Genomic DNA, 26,046 nt, shown 5'->3' with positions numbered 1-26,046 from the left:
ACAAGGCTTCACTGCGTCCAATGCAAATTGTATGACATGGCAATTTCACTCGAAAATTGAAGGATGACACATTTTACTTTGTAACTCAAACATTACCAAAATGTCACTTACCATGTTTTACACACGAGCCCTTCAATTTATATATTGTTATTAGTATACATTTAATTTAATGCATTTTATTTTAATTCAAACGTTACTATTAGGACTATTGTTATTATTATTATTATTATTATTATTATTATTATTATTATTATTGATACACTTGGTTCGCCCCCCCTCCCCGAAACTTATTTCTAAATACTTGCCTGCCCACCACATCTAGTTTTTCGATTTTTAAACTGTGAAAATGTTTTTGAAAAATTGAAAACAAATGACATCGTTCCCTAGGGTGTTCCCAAAATTTCTGTATTACTTTTGTTCATATTAACGTAAATGTAATGTAAATAGGAGGCAAAATGCAATTCGTGGCCTTATCAGGCGCCATCTTTGAATTTGTGTTATTTGAGACACTCATGGCAGTGACAAGTGTACAATTGGTTGGTAATTGATTGATTGATTTGCGTTGTTTAACTTCGCTTTTTGTGTCGCATTTGGCTAATTTGCGTGTGGTGACATGATGAGATTGATGAATGGACACTCGCAAACATCCATGCCCAGGCCAGGATTCGAACCCGGGACCCCTGGCGTCGTAGGGGGATGTGATAAGCTCCGCCACGGGGCCTGCAATTGGTTGGTAATGATGGTAGTTTTTTTGTAATTATTATAATTAATAAACAACTGCAAGTCTATAAACAAAAAAGCGTTAACGAAAATGTATCATGCTTTTTGTTAGTTTTAGTAAATGGTAAAAAATGTGTGAGAGGCTCATGCAATAATTGGTTTGTTATTTTATGTTAATGATGGTAAATTTTTAATCATTATAATTAAAAAGTAACTTCACGTATATAAACAGCAAAGCAAGCAGTGATTCAATAACGAAATGTTTTCTTGAATTTTAGTGGTACGAAGTACCTATAGAGCTCTGTGTTGAGACACACAAGACTGTGTAGAATCTGGATTAGAGAAAGGTGAGATAGGTTTCTTCATAATTTACGTTCTTAGGGTGTGATAATGGATGTAAGAAGGTGGAAAGGTAAATTTAGTACAATTGGCCACATATGATAGTATTGTAAAATAATTTAGAGGGGTGTCGTGTAAAGGTGGGTATTTGTTAGGTGTAAGTGGAGAAATTACTGAAAGAGCTGTTGTAGAACATTTGGAACTGTACAAAGGTGTGCAAAATATCTGAATATTCTTCTAGATTTACACAAATACAACTAGCATGCGAATTCACTTTCCTCGCTCCTGAATGCTTCCTTGAAAGGGGGCATACGAGTAGAATAAGAGGTTAAATGGGTGAAGTTATTTGTGAATTGTTATCCAGCCAAAAAGAAAAACAGCCAGGATGACTGTTCTTTCTTATATTGAAAACACAATCACAAGTTGAGCATTGAATCCGTACTAAACTGAAAATCTCCGAAAATGTTTTTTTTTGTGTGTGTGTGTGAAAAAAGTGTAAACCTTGAACTCATCGAACACTCGGTCAAAATATCTTCTAAATGAATTTGACCAGATGATACGCGTAATTGTATTTACCTTCAAAATAAGACCGTTTCTTCCTGGTAATTGAATATACCGTGTTTCGTAAATATAAGCAATTTTTAAAAAAATCTTTTAAGTATCGGACAATTTTTTTTATAAATTTTATTTATGCCTTTCTTAAAAATGGGATCCACCCATGTTCACCAGAAATGGCCGAAGCCCTAGATATTAGACTTATAATTGTTATCACCGTCGCAGTTAGCCGTAAATGGAACAAAAGGAACGTAAGACAAGAGAGGGAAATACACAAGCAACACGTGCCAAATATTTAGATTTCCAATTTTGCTTTTCATTGTTGTACGTACAGTAAGTGTACCTTACTACAATATTAGATTACAGTACTAGTGTAAAGTCACAGCTAATAAAAATGGAACGCTTAGATCCTGATATACTCGACTTCCCAGCGTGATGTTATTCGTGTTGTAACTGCACGACGACGGCTGAAGTCTGGACCGAAGACTTCATATTGAAGCTCGTTCATCGTCGTAGTTAGGCAACGCACATCAAAATACGTCGTGGAGAAAAAATAGTGTTTCAGGATTTACGTGCCCCATTTACGTATATTGCGGATGGCTGTACATTTGGATATGATATTACTGAATTTCATTTTTGGCTTCATCGGTGCAACGAAGGTTGCTTGTAGTGGAGTTGCCGATTTTTAATTTCCATTGCTGATTTCCAGACGAGAATGTTACATTTTATTTACCAGTGAACCAATTTTATATGGTTGCTAGTATTCATCATAGACCAACGAACCTAATCTGGCCGTGCCATATGCGAGAGGAATTTTCCGAGGGTCGGAAGGGAAGTGGATGTAGGGTCCAGTGATTCAATATGCCTTCTTTCCCGCTGGGTAATAACCGTCTCCGCCGACAACAGATTTTCATCATCTGGAGAGAAATTTCGCCCGGGTCCATTTGCTGCCGAGTCGCTCGAAAGGCTTCATCATTCGCAGGAAACCATCCAGACAGGAACCGTCATCATTATCTCTGCATTGGCATTCTTCTGGGAGGGGAGGGGAGGGGGGTTGCGAGAAGAGAAGGGGATGCATGCGCGTTTTTGCTACACTGATCTCCTCTTCTTTCGTCTTCTTTTTTCCCTTCATTTCCCTACGAGGAAGAAGCTGCGGGGGGAGGCTGGCTCCCTTTCACCTGTCCACCCATCCGTGCATCTTCCTTCCATCTCCGTTCCGTGCTCATTTCATATTGATTTCAAACCTGAACGGGCAAATTATTCGGGAGGACCCACGAGGCCTCTTCTCTCCCGTTCGAGCTTCAGCGATCGGTAATTGACGTTCTCATCCAATTATGGCGTCCCCCGATAGATTACTTCCATCGTAAGGTTCTGCTCCCACTTCACCCCCCGCTCCCGATTCTTATTACCCCCGGCCGTGTCCCCAATGTCGGAAGGAACCCCCTGAATCGACAGGAAGTATTTGACCTGCAGTTAATAACACCCAAGACCTATTACGACCCCGTGTAATTGTGTGATTATCGATGCCTTACAAGCTGAGTATGGGCTCGTAAATCAGTATGGGTTGATGTGTTGAGACGCTCATAATAGGTTGGAACCAGATTTTTGCTACGCGTATTAGCGGTTAACCTTTGTGCGGCATGAGGAATGGCGGATTGATGATCAGTCACAAAAACGAAATGCAAATCATTGCTGCTTCCTTACTTGATAGCTAACGTACTATTTTTTTTTAGCATACAAAGTTAATTGGACATTATCCATTGTCTAGTGCTTTTTAACTGTACTAATTCTAACATTACCTTTTCGAGAGAGCACATTTTCTCTCGTCTCCTGGTGAACAAATTTCTTTTTGCCGATTGTGGGGATCGAACCTAACATAGACCTGTGATTGTACTAAACATCCAGTGCGCTAACCAACTTACCTAACGTACTTCACCTGTGCATTTTTTGTAATAGAAATTTGCCCTTTTTATATATATATATATAATGTTTTTACAAAACGTCCTTTTCTTTGTTTCTTTTTCTTTTTTAAGTGTGACATGGGGATTCTACATGAAAATTTGCTTATGGAATCTCACTTTTTAAAGGTCAAGTTCCAACGATTGTTATAGAGATGCCAGTGTTTTTGTTTTGCTATTGTTGAGACGTAAGTAATATTTTCATTGGTGTGCGCTCACGAATAAATGGGCCGATGCTATTTAGGTACTTGTACACTCAGGAGGATTTTGCTGTTGATCGACTTGGTGAAAAACTGCCTAAGATTCCTACAACTTACCCCCCCCCCCCCCTCCTCAACGAAGAACCGTGCGTCTTGTATTCCCTCTTGGTTTTTACCATTACAAGTCTTGCATGCCTAAACAGAATACATAGCAGCGGCAAATGTTTCGTGGGTGTACCTAGTTCTATTCCAGAGCAAATGACCGATTACTATTTTCGGTGTCAAAAAGTCAACTTTTATAATATCACTTGTTTTGAGTTGTAGTAGAGGCGTTGGACTAAAATAATATTATTTTTCATGGCTTTCATCTAGCTATATTACAAAGGACTAATATTAGGCCAAGAAGCAGATCTGACTTTTCTGAAAATCCGTTTCATTCAGCTAAATCATTACGATACTAATATTAGGCCAAGAACTAGATCTGACTTCTCTGTAAAATTGCTTCAACAGAACCATAATTCTACCTGCGAGGTGTCAAGATGAAAGAAATGAGCAGAGCCGAGGGGTCGAACTCCTATTCCTCCTCTTGCACAGATCCCTCCGCTTCTCGTTGGCGGGAAACTCAGCCCGAGAGCAATTATCTTTAATTGCCGATATTGGAGAGCACTTTTCACCGCCAAATTACATGGGCCTTTTGCTGCATTCCCTTCAAAAAAGGGTGGGAAGGGAGGGGCTGTTATCGGAAGATTCGTTAGAATCTTCTTGGCGTCTTAGCCATGCCGAAAAGTCGACAGCTTCTCTTGAGCGATTGATCATCCAGATTCCCCACCAGGTGGCAGCAGGTGCTCCACTTGTCGGGAGCTAGGATGCTTTTGAGGAGCTTGTTATGCTGAATAATTTTCTGCGCGTACCCTTTTTCGTGAGGTGGAAAATTTGGAACTGCGCAAGAATCTGTAAAGGAGGAGGTTTTTATCGAGTCAATATTTTAGAATCGAGCGTGTTCCTATATATTTTTTTTTCCTTCGGTGCATGCCTTTTTAATTCTGACTTCCCTCGGTATCCATGCAGAAGTATGCTTGTATTGAGCACGTTGATGGACAGATTTGTGTATCAATATAAATACATAATTAGACCTCGGAGAGAATTCTGGAAGCGATGCAGTTATTTCTCTTTATACCCTCCGTTGAAGAAATGGAAGTAACGGCGTGTTTCCCAGGGTAAAGTGAAGGTAAAACATAAAAGTGTTCTCCTGGATAAGATCTGAAAATGTTAACAATACCTCCAATACGTGTCCCAACAGATGGACAGGGAAACATGACTCGTGACTACGCTTACGGCTATTTTTGTATTTTCTCTTTAACTATATTGAACTTCACCTGTGGGTTATTCCACATCAGTTCAACAAGACCATGGTAGAGTCCAATTACTTTCGGAACATCTCCAGCAAACTGAGCGAGTCTGTCTAGCGAGCCTAGTGGGCGTGTAGAGCCTGAGCAGGGGGCTTAGCGATAGGTTCTGGGTTGAGATGACGTCAGCGGCACGCATGGTTGATTGGCTGCTTCAAGAGTCGTGACTCGTTCCGAAGCTTCAAATGCATAACAGCCAAAGATGTTGCGGAAATAATCTTCCTCTACCCATTATCTCAGATTTTGATGAAACTTGGCACATGTAACCCTTCCATGGTGGTGCGAAACATCCTTTTTTTGCCCCTTGCCTGGCTTCATTTTTGTAGCCCCTTAAACTTTCAGAGATTCCTCTTTTCTTCCATTCCCAGAGCCTCTCAAGTGTGAACTGCACTTCTATCTCCCTTATAAATTATTGAATCTTTTTAAAAAATCACAACAATGTTAAACAAACAAGGATTTCAGAAAAAATATGGACATATATCATTCATATTTTAAGAAAGTGATAAATTAACGAAATGGTATGCTTTTTTTAAAAAAAAATATGTATATTATGATTTAGATTAAATGAATTCTAGACCGAGCTTTCGACGCACGTGACGTCAAGCCTCGTTTAAATTGTGAGGAAGATTTTATCCAGAGCTGTATATAGTCGTATTTATCAAAGTAAATTGGAAAACTGTGATTTACTTCAATTAGCAAAACGCGCTTGGTTAAGCTTCTTTGTAACCACAAACCATTAGTTTAATAAGACTTACGTAGCTAAGAAACTATTGAGAATGTGTAGGCAACAGCGAAAGAAAACTCCATGAAGATTTACGTGAATGCTCTAGAATGAATTCTAAGCACATGTACTTTTTTTTTCAGATTTTGGGAAATCATAGCGGTTTTTCGAAAAGAGGAAAATTCGAAGAAAAAAAACCCTGTCCTGGCGTCGGCCAAAGGTCCAGCTGAACCTTGATGGTTCAAAATGACAACACCGGGATGGTTTCTCGCAAATTTTAGGAAGTGCGTGCAATAATTACTTTGTTTGAAATGTTTCAGTTGAAATTTGCTTCCTTGACATATTCAAACGAAATGAATTGAGAGGTCTAGTGAGAGAGGGAGCTATGCCACAAATCTTGAACATTTTATTTTTTGCCATTTTCAGTCTTCTCCTACCATCTGCCATCTATCATGTGAACTACAACCATGTTGCATAGCCCCCGCTTGTTCTGCAGCAGATTTTCTGACTTCTTGAATACGTCCTCATCAGCATTTTGAGCGAGAGAAGGAGCTATGCCACTTACTGATGGTGTCTGCAATAGGAGTGGCAGAGGTTGTGTTGCAGTAACCGGTGCTAGATTTAATATCAGCCCTGAAGTTAAAAGATCTCATGGCAATAATGCCTTATATTCCTCCAGTTCTTCATGGTGTTTACCAAAAACTAAACTCCACAGAAACAATGGACAGTGAAGATCCTCCAGAAGACATATGAAGTTGTCTTTATGTAGATCATATGTAACCCTGTGAACATGATTTACACTCAGGCAAAAGTATTTAAGCCTTGTTCAAAGTATTTGATGTGCTAGATTGATTTTTCCACATGGGTATACTACAACAATATACCATACATGTTCATCATAAATGGTATTTTTATTGAAATTCATATTTTTCCTTTTGAATAATTTACCTAACAATATGTTCAGAAAAAAATTACCCTTCGTTATACAAATTATGACTCAATGCAATGCTTTAGAAAACTCAATTTATTTCAATTTCTTGTCAAAGTGGCATAGCTCCATCTCTCACTAGACCCCTCAATTGGTTAGAGGAGAATGTACAGGAATACACTACTACTTCAGTGGAAAGATAGGGAATTTTTGAGCGAACGTGTAGTGCAGGGTGGCTACTCGCCGGGAATTCATTGAATTACGGGAATTCTGCGTGCATTATTGGCTCCGGGAATTAAACGTGAAAATTGAAACTTTTTAAAATCCAAATCCCATTGATTTTTATGCATAGTCTATTTATTAATGCCCTGAGGCAAGTTTATCAGAGTTTAGATTTTATTTTTTATCGAGGGAGGAAAAGAAAAGAAAGCTGCGTGGAAAATAAAATAATTCTCTGAATCATTTTGCTTTGTTAGTGTCCTTTGTAGATAATGAATTCGTACAAACCTTTATATTGTTTATATATTTGTGTGGGTGGGTGGTGAGAGGCGGTAACACGTAAGGCTAATCGGGACTGGACCTACAGTTTAAAGTGAGACCCGAACCACTATGTGCCTCCACCGGTATCGAAGCAGGGACCCCTTGATTACAAGGCGACGACGCTTCCATTGCACCATCGGGGAGGCCCTGGGAAAGTTCTTGAAAACCGGGAATTGTACTTGAATGTTATCATGGTCCTAGAGTAGCCACCCTGTAGTGGTTTGTTTAATCATCCACAATGCAACTGTCCTTAGCGAAATCTCCAATTGACGATCTGCTGTATTCCAATTGTAAGGATCTGCAGACAAACCAATGAACTGACAGTGCCAAACGGGCAGAGTAACTAGCAGTAAACAAAGAGGCATCGGAGTCAACAGCGAACACACACAGGCTTTGTCGAGGCCCAAGAAACAAGCCAGCTCATTCGCGCATTACGCGCGCGGCTTCCGCGTTTTACACCGCTCTGCACCCTCGGTGGAGTTTTAGTTAATTTGCTGGCGACAATTGCTACAGATCTTCCATCTGTAAGCAATTTCATTGTCGCATTGCTTGCTATCATTGCCGGGCGGCCATGCGGCTAAGTGTTTTTTCCCCTCCTCCTGTCGTCTGTTTCAGTCGCGCTTCCGTGCTTCAAACGGGCAGACGCCAGCGCGCTCTGGTGGCTGCTGCGTAAACACGGCTTTTCCTCGGGATCGACTGCATCGTGTGTCTTTCCCCTCTACCTCAAAGTTTGCCTTAATTAACACACACGCCGCTAGTTAGTTCGGGCTCACGTCAGCAGCTGTTTGTTTCGCTGACAGGTGTGCCGAGAATGCAACTTACCTTTGGCTGGTTTCTCTTGAAATGGAAACGTAGGAGTTTTGTAGCATCCCTCCCCCGCACGAGACTGCATCAGCGTCGCTGGCGTCCACACTCGCGACTCAGTGGTTAGACTATACTCTGTCGGGTCTCCCTTATCGCACAACACTATAGCAACCTTTCGGTCTGACGTCAGACGAGGAATGACTACGTTGTTATGTTTGGTTATATTAGCATAAATACACTTAGGCATTTAGCCTGACAATGAAAGTATTTCCCGGTGACGTCAGAAGGCAAGGTTGTCCTCGTGTTGTGCGATAGGGAAGACCCATACTCTGTTTCGGGTATCTCTGGAGCAAGCGAACGAAAACAAGTCTCTGCGCAAGTAGTGACGCCAGACGGCTCCACCAATGAACACGCGAGAGGGAACGGGATTGCGTGGAGGGAGAGCGACCGCAGTTAGCAGCATTCACAGCAGCGTGTACTGCTTCGCTCTGCCCGCCCGTGTGAGTGTCCCTTCATCACTCATCCTCATCGTCGTAGTTAGCCAATAGTGGAAGAAGAAAGACGCTAAATAACAAACATGAAATTAAATCATCATCATCGCCGCAATTAATCGAAATAGAGCAATAAATGCAGACTCGTTTTCCCCTCCACGCACGCACGTCTCCTTTCTCGCGTTTATTCGTCGTCCATGCTTGCGCAGAGACTTGTTTTCGTTCTCCTGCTCCAGAGATTCCCGGAACAGTATACGTACACTCAGATCCTTGAAATTATGCAACCAACAGTGCATGGCAGAATTTGATGCAGATTGGTTGCATAACTTCCGGGGATTATGTTAGAATCCTGTATGCTGATGGAAAAAGGCATTTTTTCAAAGGCACTGCGGCTTCTTTTCTAGTCCTGGTTTAGCCCTCATAAGTTGCTTGCGATCCCCCCCCCCCTTCCCTTCACCAGATTGTTGGAGTTTATTTGTTGCGAAGCTTGTGTCGATTTAATCAAACCGGGGATTCCGTGGGTTTTACATGGAGAGAAGGTGTGAGATACCAAGACATTTTCAATTGTTTTTGGTTCACGAGACATAATCTCATCCTCAGATTTGGCGGAGCAGTTACCACAGCGCACTACGACACCAGAGGTCCCAGGTTCGAGTCCCGGCCTGGTCATGCATGTTCCTTGTGAGCGTACCTTCATCAGTTTCATCACATCATCACTCGTTTTCATCTTCCCGATTAGTCAAAAGTGGACAAAAAATTAGGTAAAATAAACCAAATGTAGCAAGCAAATCATCCCGTGTTGGGTGCCAAAGCTTTGCAAGTCTTTACAACATAGTTAACGATGTTGCTCTCTAAGCAAGAAGTGCACACCTCAGATTTCCTCTGGGGTCCAGTTTTGAAGCTGGAAGTTGCCTAGTACAGACTTTGACAAAGCTTCGTTAGCCTGCAGTAAATGCCCCAAATCACGAAGTGCAGTCATGCTTATATTTTACTTCATTATATGTTTGCTCTTTCCTTTCGCCAAAACACGCACACACTCACACGCACACACACTCACACGCACACACACACTCTTACTCACACACTCTCACTCACTCACACGCACACACTCTCACTCACTCACACGCACACACTCTCACTCACTCACACTCTCACTCACACTCTCACTCACTCTTTCATCTTATCTTTCGCTCCACCTGTTCTCCCTCCCTTTTCTCTCTGTTTCATTTCTTTCGTTCTCTATTAAGATTCTTTTTTGCTCTCTCTCTCTCTCTCTCTCTCTCTCTCTCTCTCTCTCTCTCTCTCTCTCTCTCTCTCTCTCTCTCTCTCTCTCTCTGTCCTTCTTGGCACCCTCTTTCCGTTTCGCTTGCTCTCTTCCATCTCTTTCTCTCCCTCCTATCTCTCTAACAATAGAAATGAACATCGCTCCCTTCGATATAAATTCTTATAAATTCTTGTTCAGTCTCGTGTGTGATTGGTATTCATAATTCCCGCCTCCCCCTATCATATCTACCGCGGTGGGCTCATCGGTAGGGCGACTGACACTACCACGCAGGAGACCCGGGTTCGATTCCCTGGGTGGGTGATCTAATTCGAGCCTCGTCCCCGCATAAACCGGCTCTGGGGCTCACCCAGCCTCAAATCACCATGAAGGGTGAAGGCAGTCGGAGCTATGTGCCGATGACGTCACCTCCAACGCGACCGAGATCGATAGAATGTGTGGGGCTCTGCCCCCCCTATGTATGCCTAATGGCATGATGCAAAGTGCACGGAGATCTTTACCTTACCTTATCATGTCAAACTGTAAAGTCAGAAGTCGTGGATATTCCTTTCTGGTTGTTGTTTTGACCCATTTCGTCACTTCATACATCAAGGGATACCGGGTTCGGTACCCAGTGGAGGCATCCTACTTTGAACTGTAGGGCCAGTCCCGATCAGCCTTTCTGCGCATAAAGTGGACTCAAAGAAACAAAAGTTCAAATCATAAAATATCCCAAACTCATGCATAAATAAGATCAGGGTGGTATCTTAATTGAAGGCCAGGTACGTTAATTTCATTTGGCCCTTTTGTCCGACCCTGCGCCTTCCCCGTCGCGGTTAACCTATTTAGCAATTCCGTGGAAATAACACACAGAGAAGAGAAGCGAAAACCGACACTTGTTTCCTCGCAGGAAACTTTCCTGAGCCACATTTTACATATTTCAGCGACATTTCAAGACGGCGCCTGAGCAACACTGCTCAAGTTTTTTTCCCCACCCGTCTCTATGGATCCGAAGAGCAAGCAATGACGTTGAGGCACTTACCTTAAGAACAAACACTGCATTGCATACGTTATGTGGGAACTTGTCACTTGTCTTAACCTTTTCGTAGAGCGTGCATTGAAAGATGAACATTCGGTTCAGCAGTGTGTTCAGACGATTGCATTAAAAACTTCTGCTCGTTGGTTCCGCGAGTCGTGCTGCCACCTACGATATCGATCTGAATCCGAGGAACGTAGCAGGGTGTCCAACTGTGATCGTTTTCCACCAGGATGCTCTTGTTCCGTGACTCAGCTTTGTGCGCGAGTTTTGGTTCTCGTAAGGTTACTATGCTTTCCCTCGCAAGAGGCTGAGAATAGATTCAGACGTAGCTCGTAAATGGGATAGGCGCAGTGAAGATGTGTAACGTTTGTGCACGAATATCCTAAACGAAACTCAACGCTGCAGTCGTAGCCTCGTGTGGTATCTATTTCGTCATTTCGTTATCGCGATTATCGTAGAAAAGCTACGAACGTAGTATGCATCGTTGGTGGACTTTGCAGCCGAGAGTTGGCAACACTGAACTTCGGTCTGGGTTGACGTCATAGCAACCAACTGAGAACGGGGGATCTCTAGCTCGGATGCGAGGCTATGCACTCGTTCTATTGTTTGTATCAATCGGTAGCACAGCATAGGGGAGGATTAGGGTGAAAAATTCATACGAATGCCCGAGATATTAACTCGTTCAACCTATCTGTGTGAATATTTTTTCTCCTTGTACACCGCGGCACACAGACAGAGCCGAGATAAAGTAGATACGCACTATACAACTACATAGGATAGCATTGTTTTACTGTTTTTACATCATAACTGGAGTTTCTATCGGTGTCCCCCTCTCTCTCTCTCTCTTATCGCTCTACGTAACTCCCCCCACTCCCGTCTCTCGTTTCCTTTTCCCCAACATCATGTCTTTGTGTGTCGGGCTTTGATATCAAACGTGCCGGTTGTTTCAAAAGGCCCCTTTGCCTACGCCTTGATTACGAGCGAACAAAGGGTGCCGCGCTCGATTCCCCTTGCCCCGGAATCCCCCCCTTCTCAGCAAAGACTCGCTAGCCAGACTCTCTTTTCGCCTTTGTGTAGACCGCTCGCCGCCGCCCGCGTATAGAGTAAAGCTGAGGTGGAAAGCTGCCTTTGATCCAGGCCGCTCGTTGCTGCAATGGTTTGTGTTGCTCTCTGCTCGAACCCAGGCAGGCGGTTTCGGGCTCAGTCGGAATCGGAGCTGGATAGCGGTGCAGACTGAAACGGCTGGTGTGGTGCTTGTTGCTTGCAGCGGGAACCGGACGACGTTTTTCTCGACGTTGGTGCGCGTTCGTCATGGTGCTCTGCGATGTCGGGTGATGCGTGGCGTCGTCGGCGAGGTTCAGTGGCGGCGGGACGCAAGGCATGTCGGGGCGGTGCAGTTACGACCCCGGGACCGTGTCGGGGCGCGGGTGTGAAACTTGAGTGCGGGCCAGGAAACTGCGGTTGTGATACGACGTCCATGAGAAACTGACAGTTTCGTCTTTTCTAGTCCTCCGTAGTCATCCCCTCTCGTCTGTGATAAAGTGCATATTCTATTTTCGTAGGCCTATTGCACAACGTCTGAAGATGCCGTTGAGTAAGCTGACGGTGAACTTCTCTGTGGAACAAAAGTTGCATATTGTGGAGCGTGTGAAGAGTGGCGAGTGCAGTCATAGGAGGATTAGAAAGGAGTATGGCATTCCCGAAACGACCTTACGCCAGTGGCTGGATAGCGAGTCGAGGTTTCGGGAGGAGCTGGCCGAGATATCGAAGTCGTCCATCGCCGCGGCGGCATCGTCGAAGGCGAACGAAGAAACCGCGGACTCTACCGCCCAGATCGTCAGCAAGAAGCTCCTCCGTCCAGGGAGGGAGGTGGACATCGAGAGGCTGCTGTTCCGGTGGTACATCCGCCAGCACGAGGAGTTCGGCGCGGCTTCCTTGTCGGACACGGAGCTCCAGGCCAAGGCTCGCAGCCTGGCGCGTCGCCTCAATCGTCCGGATCTCAAGGTCACCGACGACTGGCTTCGACGGTGGAAAGAGGCGTACGGCGTCCGGACGATCAGTCTTTCCCCGTCGTCCCCAGCGCCGGCCACTCCCGCGTCCTCGGTGCAGGTCAACGGCGAACAGAGCCCCAGCGCGCAGCTCGGGAGGATCATCCAAGATGGCGGCTACAGTGAGGAGCAGGTGTACTTCTGCACCAAGACGAGCCTCGCGTGGAAGCACCTCCCGGACAAGACGCTGTACACCAACTTCTTCGGCGGTGCGAACGACGGGGTCACGCTGCTGGTCGCTGCCAACAAGACCGGCTCTCACCGTCTGAAGCTTGTCTGCGTGGGACGCGAGTGGAGGCCCAGGTGCTTCAGGCACGTGAACATGATCAACCAGCCGCTTCTGTACATGTGCGGCAACGGGACGGAGCCGTACTCTGAGCTCCCTCCTGAAATGTTCCTCTGGTGGTTCTATCAGGAGTTCGCGACGTCCGTCAGCTTCCACCTGAGAGCCAACAAGATCGACGAGAAGGCTCTCCTGGTCGTGGAGCACGCGGACTACCTTCCTCAGGAGGAGGACTGCGTGACGGTCGACGGGAAGATCAGGTTGGTCGTCCTCCCCAGGGACGACTTCACTGAGACCGGGAACTGCTGCCTGGATCACGACGCCGTCACCAACGAACTCAAGATACGCTACAAGGCGGAGCTCCTGTCGGGCATGGCGCTGGTCAAGGACGAGACCTCGGTGGTCAACTTCATCAAGAAGTTCACCCTGAAGGATATGTTCGTCATGATGAACCGAGCCTGGATGTCCCTCAGGTCGGAAGTCTTCCAGAGGTGCTGGACAACGATCGACAACTCGCTCTCCGGCGGAGAGGGCGAGAAGTGGTGCTCCGCGGAGGAGTTCCACCAGCAGCAGCTGTACGAGCTGCAGTGGCTGGCGCACGACCTGGGGCTCGAAGTCACGGACGACGACCTCAAGGGGTGGGTCGAGAGGGAGGAACCTTTGGACCTGACCGACCTGTCCGTCAAGATCGAGTCGGACGTGGAGGCGGACGACAGCAGCGGCGACGAAGAGCCGAAGATCCCGTCCGCAGGGGACGCCGTGTCGCATCTCGAGCAGGTCCTTCTGTGGATGGAGACAGAGCCGTTCGAGCCGGCGACTCTGCTCTTGGTGAGGGAGGTGCTGGCCAGAGCCAAGCAGGCAAGTCTTCCGTGGTCTGCGTCAGTGGTGTCCAGGTTCAGGCCTTCTGTCAAATCACACCATCTGCACTATTTCGTTAATGGTAGTCAGTAGGATAGTTATCTTGAACGCATAGGTAATGGTACTGTAGTTCCTAATATATTTTGAATATGAGGCTGAGAGTCGCCTCGGCATCGCAATATGTGTGGTACACGACAGTAGTCCCGATAGGCGGTGAGTGAGACCGTCGATACCTACCGAGATCATACCGTAGATACTCGATACATATGAACTTGGAAAATTCTTCCTTGTCTACATTATCATACTCATCAGTACTGATGTATGCGAGCAGTACTTAATTGTGACGCCAGGGGTCCCTATCATCGCTCATCCCCATCTTCGCAAATTAGCCAAAAGTGGCACAAAAAGCGAAGTAAAATCAAGCAAATCAATCAATCAATGAAGTACTTAATTGTGTATACTTAGTACTGCTCGCATATTCATCTCTGTCTCTGGTGATATGAACGCCCCCAATACGAAACTATAGCATTCCACCCGCAGTTCTGCGCAGGCGCGGACACCAGAGCGTATGCTAGTGTCCATATTTCATCAAACAGTACATCTGGTATGCTTCCCAGGCACATGCGCGAGAAGCTACAAACATAGCAGACTCGGAAATCAGCGTAAAATCCAGAATACGGTATGAAATTAACTGTACCATTGCTAACGAGTATGTATGAGAAAAAAGTTCATCGTCTCTGAATAGTGTAGGCCCTGCAGTTCTTGTCAATCTGGCAATTTCCATAGCTTTCTCAAATGATGTGCTAGAACTACTTATCGATTGGCCATTATTTACTCACCATGTAACAACTTCAGCAAGGGGGAAGCACTGTTTCTCCAGTACTTAACCAGCTATGCCATTTCTTGTCGTTGTAGTTAACAGCGCGGTATGACGCAGGATGTCCCTGGTTCGAATCCCGGTCTGAGTTTATTTGTGAGTATCTTCCTTAATCAATTCCATATCATCACTCATCGTCATATTCGCGATTAGCCAAGAGTGTATAAAAGCCAAGTAAAATAAACCAATAAATTAGCGATAAAGTGAAGTCACCCGTCCAGAGGGTGTAAGGTGTCTCCACCAAAACTCATGGTCATTGAATCAGGTAAATTGAATCCATTAGGCGCACCGAGACACAGTTATTTACGCCTGTAATTGTTTTATTTTGGCGAGGAAAAAAATCTGGAATAAGTTGATGGTTTTGTCACACGCATTGCCGGCGGCGCGTTCCGCGGTAATGTAAGGAAGTGATGAAAAATACAGATTCTCGTCGCGGAGGCCTCTGGGTAAAAAATATTGCCGTCGCTAAGTAGGCCGAAAGATAAGCGCGAGTGCAAGTAAGTGGCCGTTGCGTGCGGGCGCTGCATTAGGGGACTCCATAATTCAAACTCTTTTTCCTTTGTGAAGTATCAACCAGCTTGAGGGGGGGGGGGGGTGCCGGTCCCTGTGTCACCTGTCTCAGAGATGGTTTGTTACCGCTCCGTTTTTCATGCCACGGACTCACTTTTCAAAAGTGGCGAGCTCATGGGGGGTACCGTAAAGAGGTACTGGCCTTGTTCTTTGTCATGCACCCTTATGTTTAAGAGGCGAGAACGGATTGCTACCGAAGCTAGTTAGAATTCCTCGATCTGATGTACCAAGTGCTAACGCCTCCAGCTCTAAAGATGTTTATGTAGTCAAAGGCAGGATTATACTTTGGGAAGCCTTCTCTTTGTTATATCTGCTGGTTTCTTAGAAGTTTGCAACATTTCATGTGGTGTAAAGGTATTTTTAGGTGGGGTCAAAGGCCAATTTAGCGCCAGAAAGACCATTTGAAGAAAGAATTCTCAAAAAAGTGGCAGGACATAAGTAAATCATCGTGTTACATACAATTGTAGTGTGTGTGTATACGAGGGTCATTTCAAAGGTTTTCCACAGTTTAGATCTTGTTTCAAAACACTTTTTCTTAATGACAGCGGTCCACAAAAGGGGACAGAAACTTTCTGAATGGTGGTGAATTGTTTCCTATGGTGTGATTTCTTCAGCTTTGAATGCAACTCACGAGTCTAGTGGGAAAGCAATACTCATACAGAATGTCTTACCAATTATGGGGAAACCTGGATGCTCGCGTTATCTTCCAAATGATGACACCAGCGGAAATCTGTTACAGCTCGTTTTTGTCTTACATTCCAAGGCATGGTTTTTCAGCACAAGGACAAATTAGTCACCAAACTTACCCACAACTTTATATACTCGAAGCTCGTTCGATAAACGGGATTGCGTCATCTTCCGGGCCGCGCATGCGCAGTGTGCAAAAATTTTGAAATGCCCTTCGTATAATATCATTAATATGTAGATAATAAATATATGCTGCTGTAGAAGTAGTTATACTGGAAGTAATACTTCAATTACTCCTCTTTAATTCTACCAAAATGTACCGTAATTTTCACTATTTTTTTCCGTCGATATATTTTCAAAAGTGACTCTGGCACATACTCAGTCTCTCATCAGTAGATAAATGGGGAAGGCTTTGCGGTAAAGGCGACCATAGCATGGTGATAATCACATAAAATCAACTGTGATCTAATTGAGAATATTTGGAACACTACCTCCACACCCCTTTGTTCATTGATGAAATGTATAGGTCACAACTTTTACAAAAATTTTTACTTTATAACAACAGTATTTTGTTTCCTGATTAAGCGCTTTGCCGGCGTTGTCCAACATTGTGCACGTATCAAAATGGTGTGTATGTATGTCTATAGGTGTCTAATTTTTAATATTTTTCTTTGCAGGCGAGCAAGATGGGCTTGGCCCCCACCCACCCCGGCGCATCGCTACCTTTCTTCTGCCACAATGGGGACCACCTGACGCAGCCACCCCCAGCCCACATGGGGATCCCACCCTATCAGCTCGACCCCAAGACTGGCGCCATGGGTGAGTACTGGAGGGGTCTAGGACTGGGACTCTCCGGCCAGGGTTTGAGGCCCGGGACAGGCCAAGTTAGGAGTCCTGGACCAGCTCCCCCTGGTCCAGGCCCCGGGTCCCCGTCGGGGGTGGGGCTAAGTGCGGGGGACTGGAAGCGGCTAGGGCCACTCCTTGCAGCAGGTTAGAGAACCCACTTTTATAATCGCAGACTAACAATCACTCACTCACGCACTCTCATAACTCAACCTCACAGACCACGCTGAGCGCTGATCATTAGCGAGGCATTTCTTCCAGGTCCCCGGTACCAAAGAAAAGGTTCCCTTTTCATGACGCATTGTTCTTGGGCTGAAACTGCCATTTGCTCGTTTAACGAGCTAAGTAACGACTCTGTAAACCAAAACCTACATCCAGTTGATGAACATTATGTGCCAATACCGAGGATATAATTTCTTTTTATGTATATTTGTGAATGAATACTCTTTCGGAGATCAATGCAGAATTGATCACAATGAAGCAGTTTAAGAAAATCTGCTAAACAATCAAGCAGTTGACTCTAGTTGGCCTGTTTTTGCACACCATTTGGGTCGTGAACCTTTTGTTATGTTTGCATCTCAACAAACATGTAATATCAAATGATAAATTGTCATGTTTCAAAACATATTTTAAAAAGTTAGTGTCATTTATCAAGTACCGTTAAGTTTGCCCTTCAAGCTTAGCATGATGTGAAAAATATACCGAAACGAACTTCCATGTTGGTCAAACAGAGTCCCATTTTTGTTAAATCGTAAAGAACAGTCACACAATGACATCACCATTTTGTCATAACTAATTAAGCATCATGGAATTTTATTTACAGACATCAGAATAGAAAGTATAAGCTGAATACTTGCTGCAGGCACAATGTACCATGAATAGTAGGCGTAAGTTTAAGAATATTTGCTAGATTCACTTCACTCAAAAGGAGAAAAAGAAATAACTTCTTGTCTGTCCTCTACTTTGGTATTGAAGTCAGTACAAAGTTCATCAGTTTCATGTAGGTTTAGTGTATAAACGCTCAAGTGGTCACACTGGCCTATTACAGTGCATTTTACATATGTTTGTCATTATGTGCCAAAGTGTGACAAGTAGATCCCACCTTGCTGGAAATAACAGGGCTATTTAAGAATGAAACCTTAAATAATGTTGCAAATTGTGCAGCCTTCCCAGATTTCAGTTCTACATCTGCTTTTCATACAAGTAGAACTCCAATGATAGTTCTGTTCATATAATTTGTGGATGATGTATGTATGGAATTGATGTCCTGCACTTCATACTATTGCTGGTGCATCATCTTTGAAATGGTAATGTAAGATACAATGTTGTTCAAACTCAGTTGAACAAGCCTTAACTGTCCACCTATGTTACACCAATGTGTGCATATACAGTAGTAAATTGTAACGTGGTATGTGCTGCTTTCTAAGCATGTATATGCTCCAAGAAGTTTGCTTGTTCTGAAAAAAGAAAAGCGCCATTCAATTCTCGGAGACCTCCAGTACTGACCAGCTGTTATGTAACCTGCCATGAAAATGTGTTGTGCATGCAATTTATCCATCACCAGCATCGTTCTCCTAGTTTCATGCAGTATGCTTATAAAACAAGTGAATGAAGGTAATAGTGGACGTTTTGTGTTCACATAGTTTTTAGTTGAACTCATACGAGGCTGATGAGTTTCCCCAAAACACTAGAAGTTGGTATACTGCCGCATTTGCAATTATTGGTACAACCAGACATGCAAAATACCACAAGTATTATAAAATTTATGTAAAGTGAATATAATTTTTGAAAAATATACAACGTGCCAAACCGTACCAGAACGTGTAGTAACCAGCAAGAAATGCAGACATAATGGAATGAAATGCAACCCCACTTTGTATGTCCCCTGTTCTCTCGCAGTGCACAGCGTGACAGTAAATACACTTTTAACACACATACACATATATACATTACACATACTCTGGAAACAATACAACCACACATGCACCGTAGTTCAGTTTGGTGGTGGCTCCTAACGGGTTCAGTACTTGGGTTAGATGGATGGTGTATGGGTTCGCATTGGTAGTTAGAACAGTAACATGGTTTGGGAATATCTGAGTAAAATTTGGTACTTTTTTATGTCGACCTTGTCGGTTCTTTCAGGAGTGCATATTGTAATACAGAAGATGTGATGTGAAGAAATTTGTAATCTTGAATATATCCACCGTTGTGAATTGTATTGGACTGCAGAAAGGTCATTCATTACCAGCTCAAGTGAATGTAAGGAAATATATGCAAGTAAAGTTTGGAGTTGGTTGTCTATACAAGTGAAGGAGAATGAAGTGGGTAATAGCGACAGTCTTCCTGGAGGTTATTTATAGATTCTGTTTTGTGACCAATAAGAAGGAATAATGTCTTGTAGGAGTATTTATGGTCATGGGCACTTTGTGATTCACAATGTATTTGTCTTAATTAGGTCACCATATCGTAAAACATTGCCCGATATTGTTTATAACTCAGTTCCGTTCAGAGTAATATTACTGTGAGGAATCAAGATTGCTAAACGTGGAATTGCAATTTTGGAAGTTGGAGAAGCACTTTGTTTCTTGACTGTCTTCTTACAGGAGTTCTGCTGAAACCGAAGGTCAGGTGAAAAGTATGTTGTAGTTAATGTAACACGGCTTAAATTTATATGTATGAATTACTACATTGTGGATCACACTATTCTGAACTCTTCCAAAACAAAGATTGAAACTTCGGTAAAATGAAAGGGACATGGTTAATTTTCTTTCGATATCGCTTAATTTCCTCTTGATGCTCTGACTTCTTGTGGGTGTGTAAATGCCGAATATGTGGCTACTACAAAAATGTACCCTCGCACCCCTTCTCTCTCTCTCTCTCTCTCTCTCGCTGTTACTCACAAACTCACAAAAGATACAGCTCTTCAACTCCAATGCCTTTTTGAAGTCATTGAATTGTACACATGAAATATAATTTTCAGTATGTTGTTTTCTTGCCAAATGAAGCACATGTGCTCTTCAAATTTGTTGCAATACGACTTATCCTTTCAATCATTTGAACTCTTATGTTCCATGTAGTTTCGTAGACAATAAATTATAGCACATGGAAAAATATTGCAAAATTTTTTGATGGTTCTGAAGTGCATTTAGATCTGGCATTATTCGTGCATACTGTAACAAATGCAAAATCCACAAGGCCTTCACGGAAAATAGTGTGTGGAGGCGGTATTTTTACAAAGTCCTAGGAGGCGCCAACACCTTGAATCTGTTCCTGAATGCGACATTCCTTCATTGGATTAGGGGACACCCTGTATACATATTTATCTCATCTGTTCGTACAATCTTCGAAGAAACATCACCGCTTCCCGTGAGGCGTTGAAGAATGGCTCTTTCATTTGCGAGGAATATTCACGTGACGATCTTCAAAAGAGAATAAATTGCGCAGACGGTGTTCTCCAAGGAAACAAAGGACAATTTCTGTCGTCTCGAAGATCCAAAAATCCATTCCTCATTCTGCTGTTTTCTACCCACAGCGCCACTTCACGTAACGCGGGAGACGTGTCGTTGACCCGTCTCCCTAACAGACCCACATTAGGTACTTTGTGGCTTGCTGAAGCTGCCTGAATAAAGGCCGATATGGGGATGAGGGGTATTACTGCACGTTGCGAGCAGTCGCGCCTTGGCGAGTGATGACTTCTTGTCATGCGAGGGCTCTGCTTTTTTCTTGGGGTCGGCGGGGGCGAGAGTGGCGTTTCCAAGGGCCCCGCAATTAGGGGCAGAACAAACTACCGCCCCCTCCCATCATCAATTTGCACCTTGAAAAGCGCTTCGCGGATGGATATCACGTGATCGTGTCTTATTTCCTACCAAGGAGGAAACCCCGTTTTGTGCAGAGACCATTTCGTGTCTCTGGGCTGGTCTTATTACCCTGTTTTGTGTGCTAACGCTATCAAGGTGGAACGTAGTATATGGGAAGCAGGTGAGGTAAATGATTTGAAAGTGGTGTCATATTAACAGCAAGAGACCTGGAAATCGTGGCGAATCTGGAAAAGTCTGTAAATGAATCTTGAGTTGCAAAAGTGTTGTTTTTGGAATTTTAAAAATGCACGAAAATTATCGAGGAAAATGAAGTTTTTTTTTCTTCTTTGCATTTGAAAGATTTGGGAACATGTTAAAACAAATTTCTTTATGCGAAATATTATATCTTATATAAAGAAAAACATTGGAAAAGTCTGAGAAAGAAACTAAAAGTAGTGAATGAGTAAGCAAGCTGTGGAATAGGGCGTATGATTTCAGGGAGTGCCAAAATTGTTCATGGCGCCAGGAAATAAATATGACTTCCTTCATTTGGTACATACTGTGTCGTGTAAAATTGTTCACCACGTGTAATGGTTCTTCCTTATGTAAATTCGAAGAAGTATTGGATATTTGTGGTCTCGTTACTTTTCTTGTCGTTTCTTGATAGGACTGCATCCACCTCTTCGCATATCTAGACTTAACCAACGCATAGAAGCCTTGCGTGACATTGTCAGACAGTCAACAATTTTTGATGAAATGTTGAATCTTAATGAAACTTCTTATTTCCTCCCATATCAACGATTTCACACATTTTCCCCTTCGGTTCTTAATTTTTAGTCAGGCATTTATTTTAATTGAAACAGGCAGGCAAAAAAAAAGGCATTTATAGTGTGAAAAATAGGCACCAAGAGAAAAGAAAATAGGCACAATAAACACAAAAGAAGTGGAAAATTCCAATAATTTCATTCAAAAAGTTAAAACCTACATGGAAATATCATTTTTACTTTCCTTTGATGTCTTGATTGCATAAAACCACTAGGTGTTTCGACATTCATAGATAGCAGTGTATAAGAAAGATTGCTCTTTCAGAACAGAAAATGATCTGTCTACTTGGATAGAAGTAATTGGAGCATACATGAAACCGGCTACTGTAACCCGCCAAGAAAATAATTTCTACCTTTTAGAATATCACGAAATTGTTTTCAATTTTTCCAATTTCAATTTGCACACATTACACGTTTGCTCTTTTCTATACAACAGCTATTTTTTTTTCTCCTGCCACTTCAATCAGCTGCTGCATCGATTCCTCGAAGACTTTTGTGGATGCTATGAGAATTTCGAACTTTTTTTTTTTCCAGTTATGTAATTGTCTCTGGCAACACCATAATGTTTTTGAAAGAAAAATACTTCTATACAATAATAATAATAATAAATCTTTGAAAATGGCCAAAAAGGCATTAAAAATAGGCAGTACGATTCGAAATAATCAAAACGAAAAACCTTCTAAAACATTAGCAATCATATCAATAAATGTAGCAGGAAATATTTTTTTTCAAACTTTCGGCCACTTTGTTGACTGGAGACATGAAAATGTGCACAACGGGAGGGGAGGACCTAGCTACTCCATCCCCTGGATGTACTAGAGAGTTCTGAATGTTGCACCCCAATAGACATTGAATATGAGTTGTATTGGTTTCTATAGCGACGGAAGTGTGGTGGTAAATTAACATGAGTCCTCGTATTGCATTTATTCATTTTCCCGCGCTTTTTTTCCCCACCTCCGCCGTCGTCTTTTCCGTTCGCACTTCCATTTCCTGTTCTCGCGAGGTCACCTCGGGTGGCGGAAAGAAAGTGGGAAAGAGGAACAGGAGCCGGGATGATTCCGAAAGGAGATGCGACACACATGGCGGGTCGAGGCAAACAAAAGAAGGTGGAAAATAACTGGTTCAGTTTGCATTGGAGCCTGGGCATTGTATTCACTTGTGGCCGGCGACTTCTGTGCGCGTATCGCCCCGAGGCGGAATTTCATGTCAATTTCAGGAGACAAGGTTTGAATTACAACCGCTTAAGGAGCGGAGGCTTATCGCGTACTCATGCATATTCAAGCGAGTTTTGTTCCTCCTACTTTAATAGCATGCGTGTCAGAAAAGCGGCGATTGTGTACACGGCGTTTTCCTCTGCCCGATCCCGATAAGCATAAATTAAAATAACGAAACAGAAGTAGATTTTTCTGGGTGTGCGTACTTGTCGTCTGAAAGAATTTATCAGTTTCGGAGAAGATTGTACGGTGCACCCCCCCCCCCTCCTTCGTAAACCCTTGCAGCCCATAAATTGGGAGATAACATGTGCTTGGAACGTTTCTCGTATGCGTATGCACTGCTGGCCACGATATGTTGCATAGCTCGAAATTTCGCCAGATAATTTGCATAATTATGTTTAAGTGCATATGTACGAGGGCAGGTCAGTAAGTTGTAAATGCAAGTCTGTTTAGGGGGCTGGGTGCTACGTGGACGAGATTTGACCCGTCGCTTTTGTGCCATTGTAGGCTAATGTCGACGATAAGCATGCACGATGAAACTCATAAAATAGGACACACTCGAAGAAACAGCCATGCTCAGGTCTCGATTCGATCCGGGAACCTTCAGTGACGAGATTGCGAGTCGACCACTTAATCCATTAAGGCAGTTGTTACTCGAGAGCCTCGATACAGATATGTTTTCCGTTTATTTTTACAGTGTATTTAGACATTATCAATAGAGCCAAGCGGTGAGGAAAATATTTAAAGTGTATGTAGAAGGGGTGAGAACAAATGGACGCACATGACAGAAATGGTATGGCCAAACTATGGAAGATGTGAAACACACGAATTGGGAACTGGAGAGAGAAAAGAGAACTGGGGTTAGGGAAGCATGCAGACAAACTCTTTTCGAGGCAAAGCTTCAGCTACAAAGAGGAAGGCAATGAATGCCCCTCTTTCTTGGTTATGGCATAGTAATTCAATGTTAATTCAGGTCAAATCCTCATATAACGTACATTCTAGTCAAATCTCGACCCAGACTTCAGAGGAAGTCTCTCTCTTGTCTCGAATGATTTGAAATCGTCTAGATTTTGAAACAGTGATCTCTTGTCTTTCGCGACGAGAAAATATTTCTACTGGTTCATTCTAGGTGACAGCTGACATATAAGGCAAACACGTATATCTCCGCGACTGGCGCAGCAGATCGCGAAAACCAGTGTTGCTAATCTGTTCAATAGAAAAATCGGTACAGTGCGCCGAGGCACAGCTGTTCGTAGAACAAGAAAATTAGATAACTCAGCTCTATCTAACGTTGAGTTTTAAACGCCATGCATTATAACCAGGGCTGGGATTAATATGTTCTAACAACTGGCTCTATATGTACATTCATATGGACTAAAACCGCTAAATGTGGACTAATACAAGCGTAAAATTACCCCAATTATTTTTCCATTGCATTAATGGACATGGTGGCAGTTTAACTGTTCACTCCCAGTAAGCCCGTCCACACTGGTACTGGAACTGCAACGACATCTGATACACGACTGACACTACCACTGGTTTGAGAACTAATAACACTGTTCTACACACATTTTATTACAGAAATGAGAGTACCCAATCTTTATTAATTGAGGATGCTGAATACGGATGTGTTTAAAGTGGAGGAAACAGAGTTATGCTTCTCCCAGTTAAGAGAATTATCATAAAGCATGACCAGCATTAAGTTAGTTTGCATCCGTCTTTCACGGCAAGTGCCCCCCTGGCCTCTTTTTGCGGGCACTCTTAATATATTTATTAAGTTATGCCCACATTGATTATGATTGTTATGTAACGTGAATTATGCTTATCTTGAAAAATAAGCGCCAATGCATTGCTTATGGGTAGCATGAATTATGCCGTAACTTCAAATTAAGAGCCAACCTTAGAAAATGAAGTGCATATTCGTGTTCAGGAGGTCAAATTTCAGTAAGAATCAGCTACTTTCCTTTTTGTAACAGAAAAAAGTGAAAATTTGTAGAACAGTGTAACTTTCGAACGTGTTAAACCGCGACAATTGATCCACAAACACTCCTCCTTGAGCAGTATTATTGCCTCTGTGATGACCGACAATCGGCTGCCTTTGTTGTACATTTACAAAAGATGCCGGCTTCCGCAACAATAACAAGAATAAGAAGTACATATATTGCCACCAGATGATAAGTCGCGCGGCTTTTTCTTTTATGAACGTGTCACCCATCAAAGAATGCCGATTTTAACAACAACAACAACAACAAAAAAAAAAAAAGCATCGCATTAAAGAGCAAAAATCACAGCTTCTTTTATACAATTCCTACAAGAACACGTGCCGGAGCCGAGAGTTTAAATGCTCATGCATCGACATTTTTTTTTTTTTTAGCAATTCTAAAGTGATGAAATATTGACAATACTACTGGAGGCGGTCAAATACTTAAAATAAAAATATGGCGCTTCCAATGTTAACAAAACTCAGTCACTTTTCCTCTCCTTCCGTGCCAGAAATATGCACCGCATAAAAGAAGCAACCACTACGTTATGCTATATTGCCACATTACCGTCCCTGTCGAAGGGTGTGAACCGCGAGTGTGTCCAGGAATGGAATGGCAATTGGCAACAATGGCGAAGGTTGGCGAGCAGGGTAGAACACGTGATGCTAAGAGAGAGGAGACGAAACTAAAATTGGGATAAGCACCGCGGCAAAGATATATGTGTTGGCCTTCTACTTTCAGCACTTTCGATAAACCTGTGATACTCCACATTCTAAGTAATAATAATAATAAAACTGCGTACAATACGTATTCACGTGAATCTTACTTGTGGTTTGCTTTCACTGTTGTATTTACACAGAAGGAGAAAAAAAAGCATTGCTGCTAAAGCGGCACAGATAGTTGTCGCAGAGGTCCACACCACATTTTCCTCAACGTTTATTTAACCTCAGTAGTGTTAAAAAAAACACAAAAAATTGGTTATAAACCAACACAAATTTAACACCAGAGGTTAAACATCGACCCAATTGTGTTGGGACCATTTTTACAGTGTAGGTTTTTGCAGTAATTTCCTGGCTACGTAAGTCTATTTTCCATTACATA

At 43.1% G+C, this 26,046-nt stretch overlaps 1 protein-coding gene across 7 annotated transcripts in view; it reads left to right on the top strand.

Moving 5' to 3' along the window:
• The first annotated feature begins 12,178 nt into the window (after window positions 1-12,178).
• The window catches only part of LOC145994916 (uncharacterized), a 71,815-nt gene continuing 57,947 nt past the window's right edge, over window positions 12,179-26,046 (top strand). The window contains exons 1-2 of one of the 7 annotated variants that reach the window (XM_083131401.1): window positions 12,179-14,151; window positions 16,963-17,275. In XM_083131401.1, coding sequence (XP_082987527.1) covers window positions 12,547-14,151; window positions 16,963-17,275 — 1,918 coding nt within the window. In that variant the 5' untranslated portion in view covers window positions 12,179-12,546. The remainder of the gene's footprint in view (window positions 14,152-16,962; window positions 17,276-26,046) is intronic. The other 6 variants (XM_083131402.1, XM_083131399.1, XM_083131400.1 and 3 more) reach the window with 6 other exon arrangements.

Source organism: Lepisma saccharinum, chromosome 11 (assembly GCF_977018435.1).
Source record: "Lepisma saccharinum chromosome 11, izLepSacc3.1, whole genome shotgun sequence".
Lineage (NCBI taxonomy): Eukaryota > Metazoa > Arthropoda > Insecta > Zygentoma > Lepismatidae > Lepisma > Lepisma saccharinum.
This window is presented reverse-complemented; position numbering and strand designations above follow the sequence as displayed.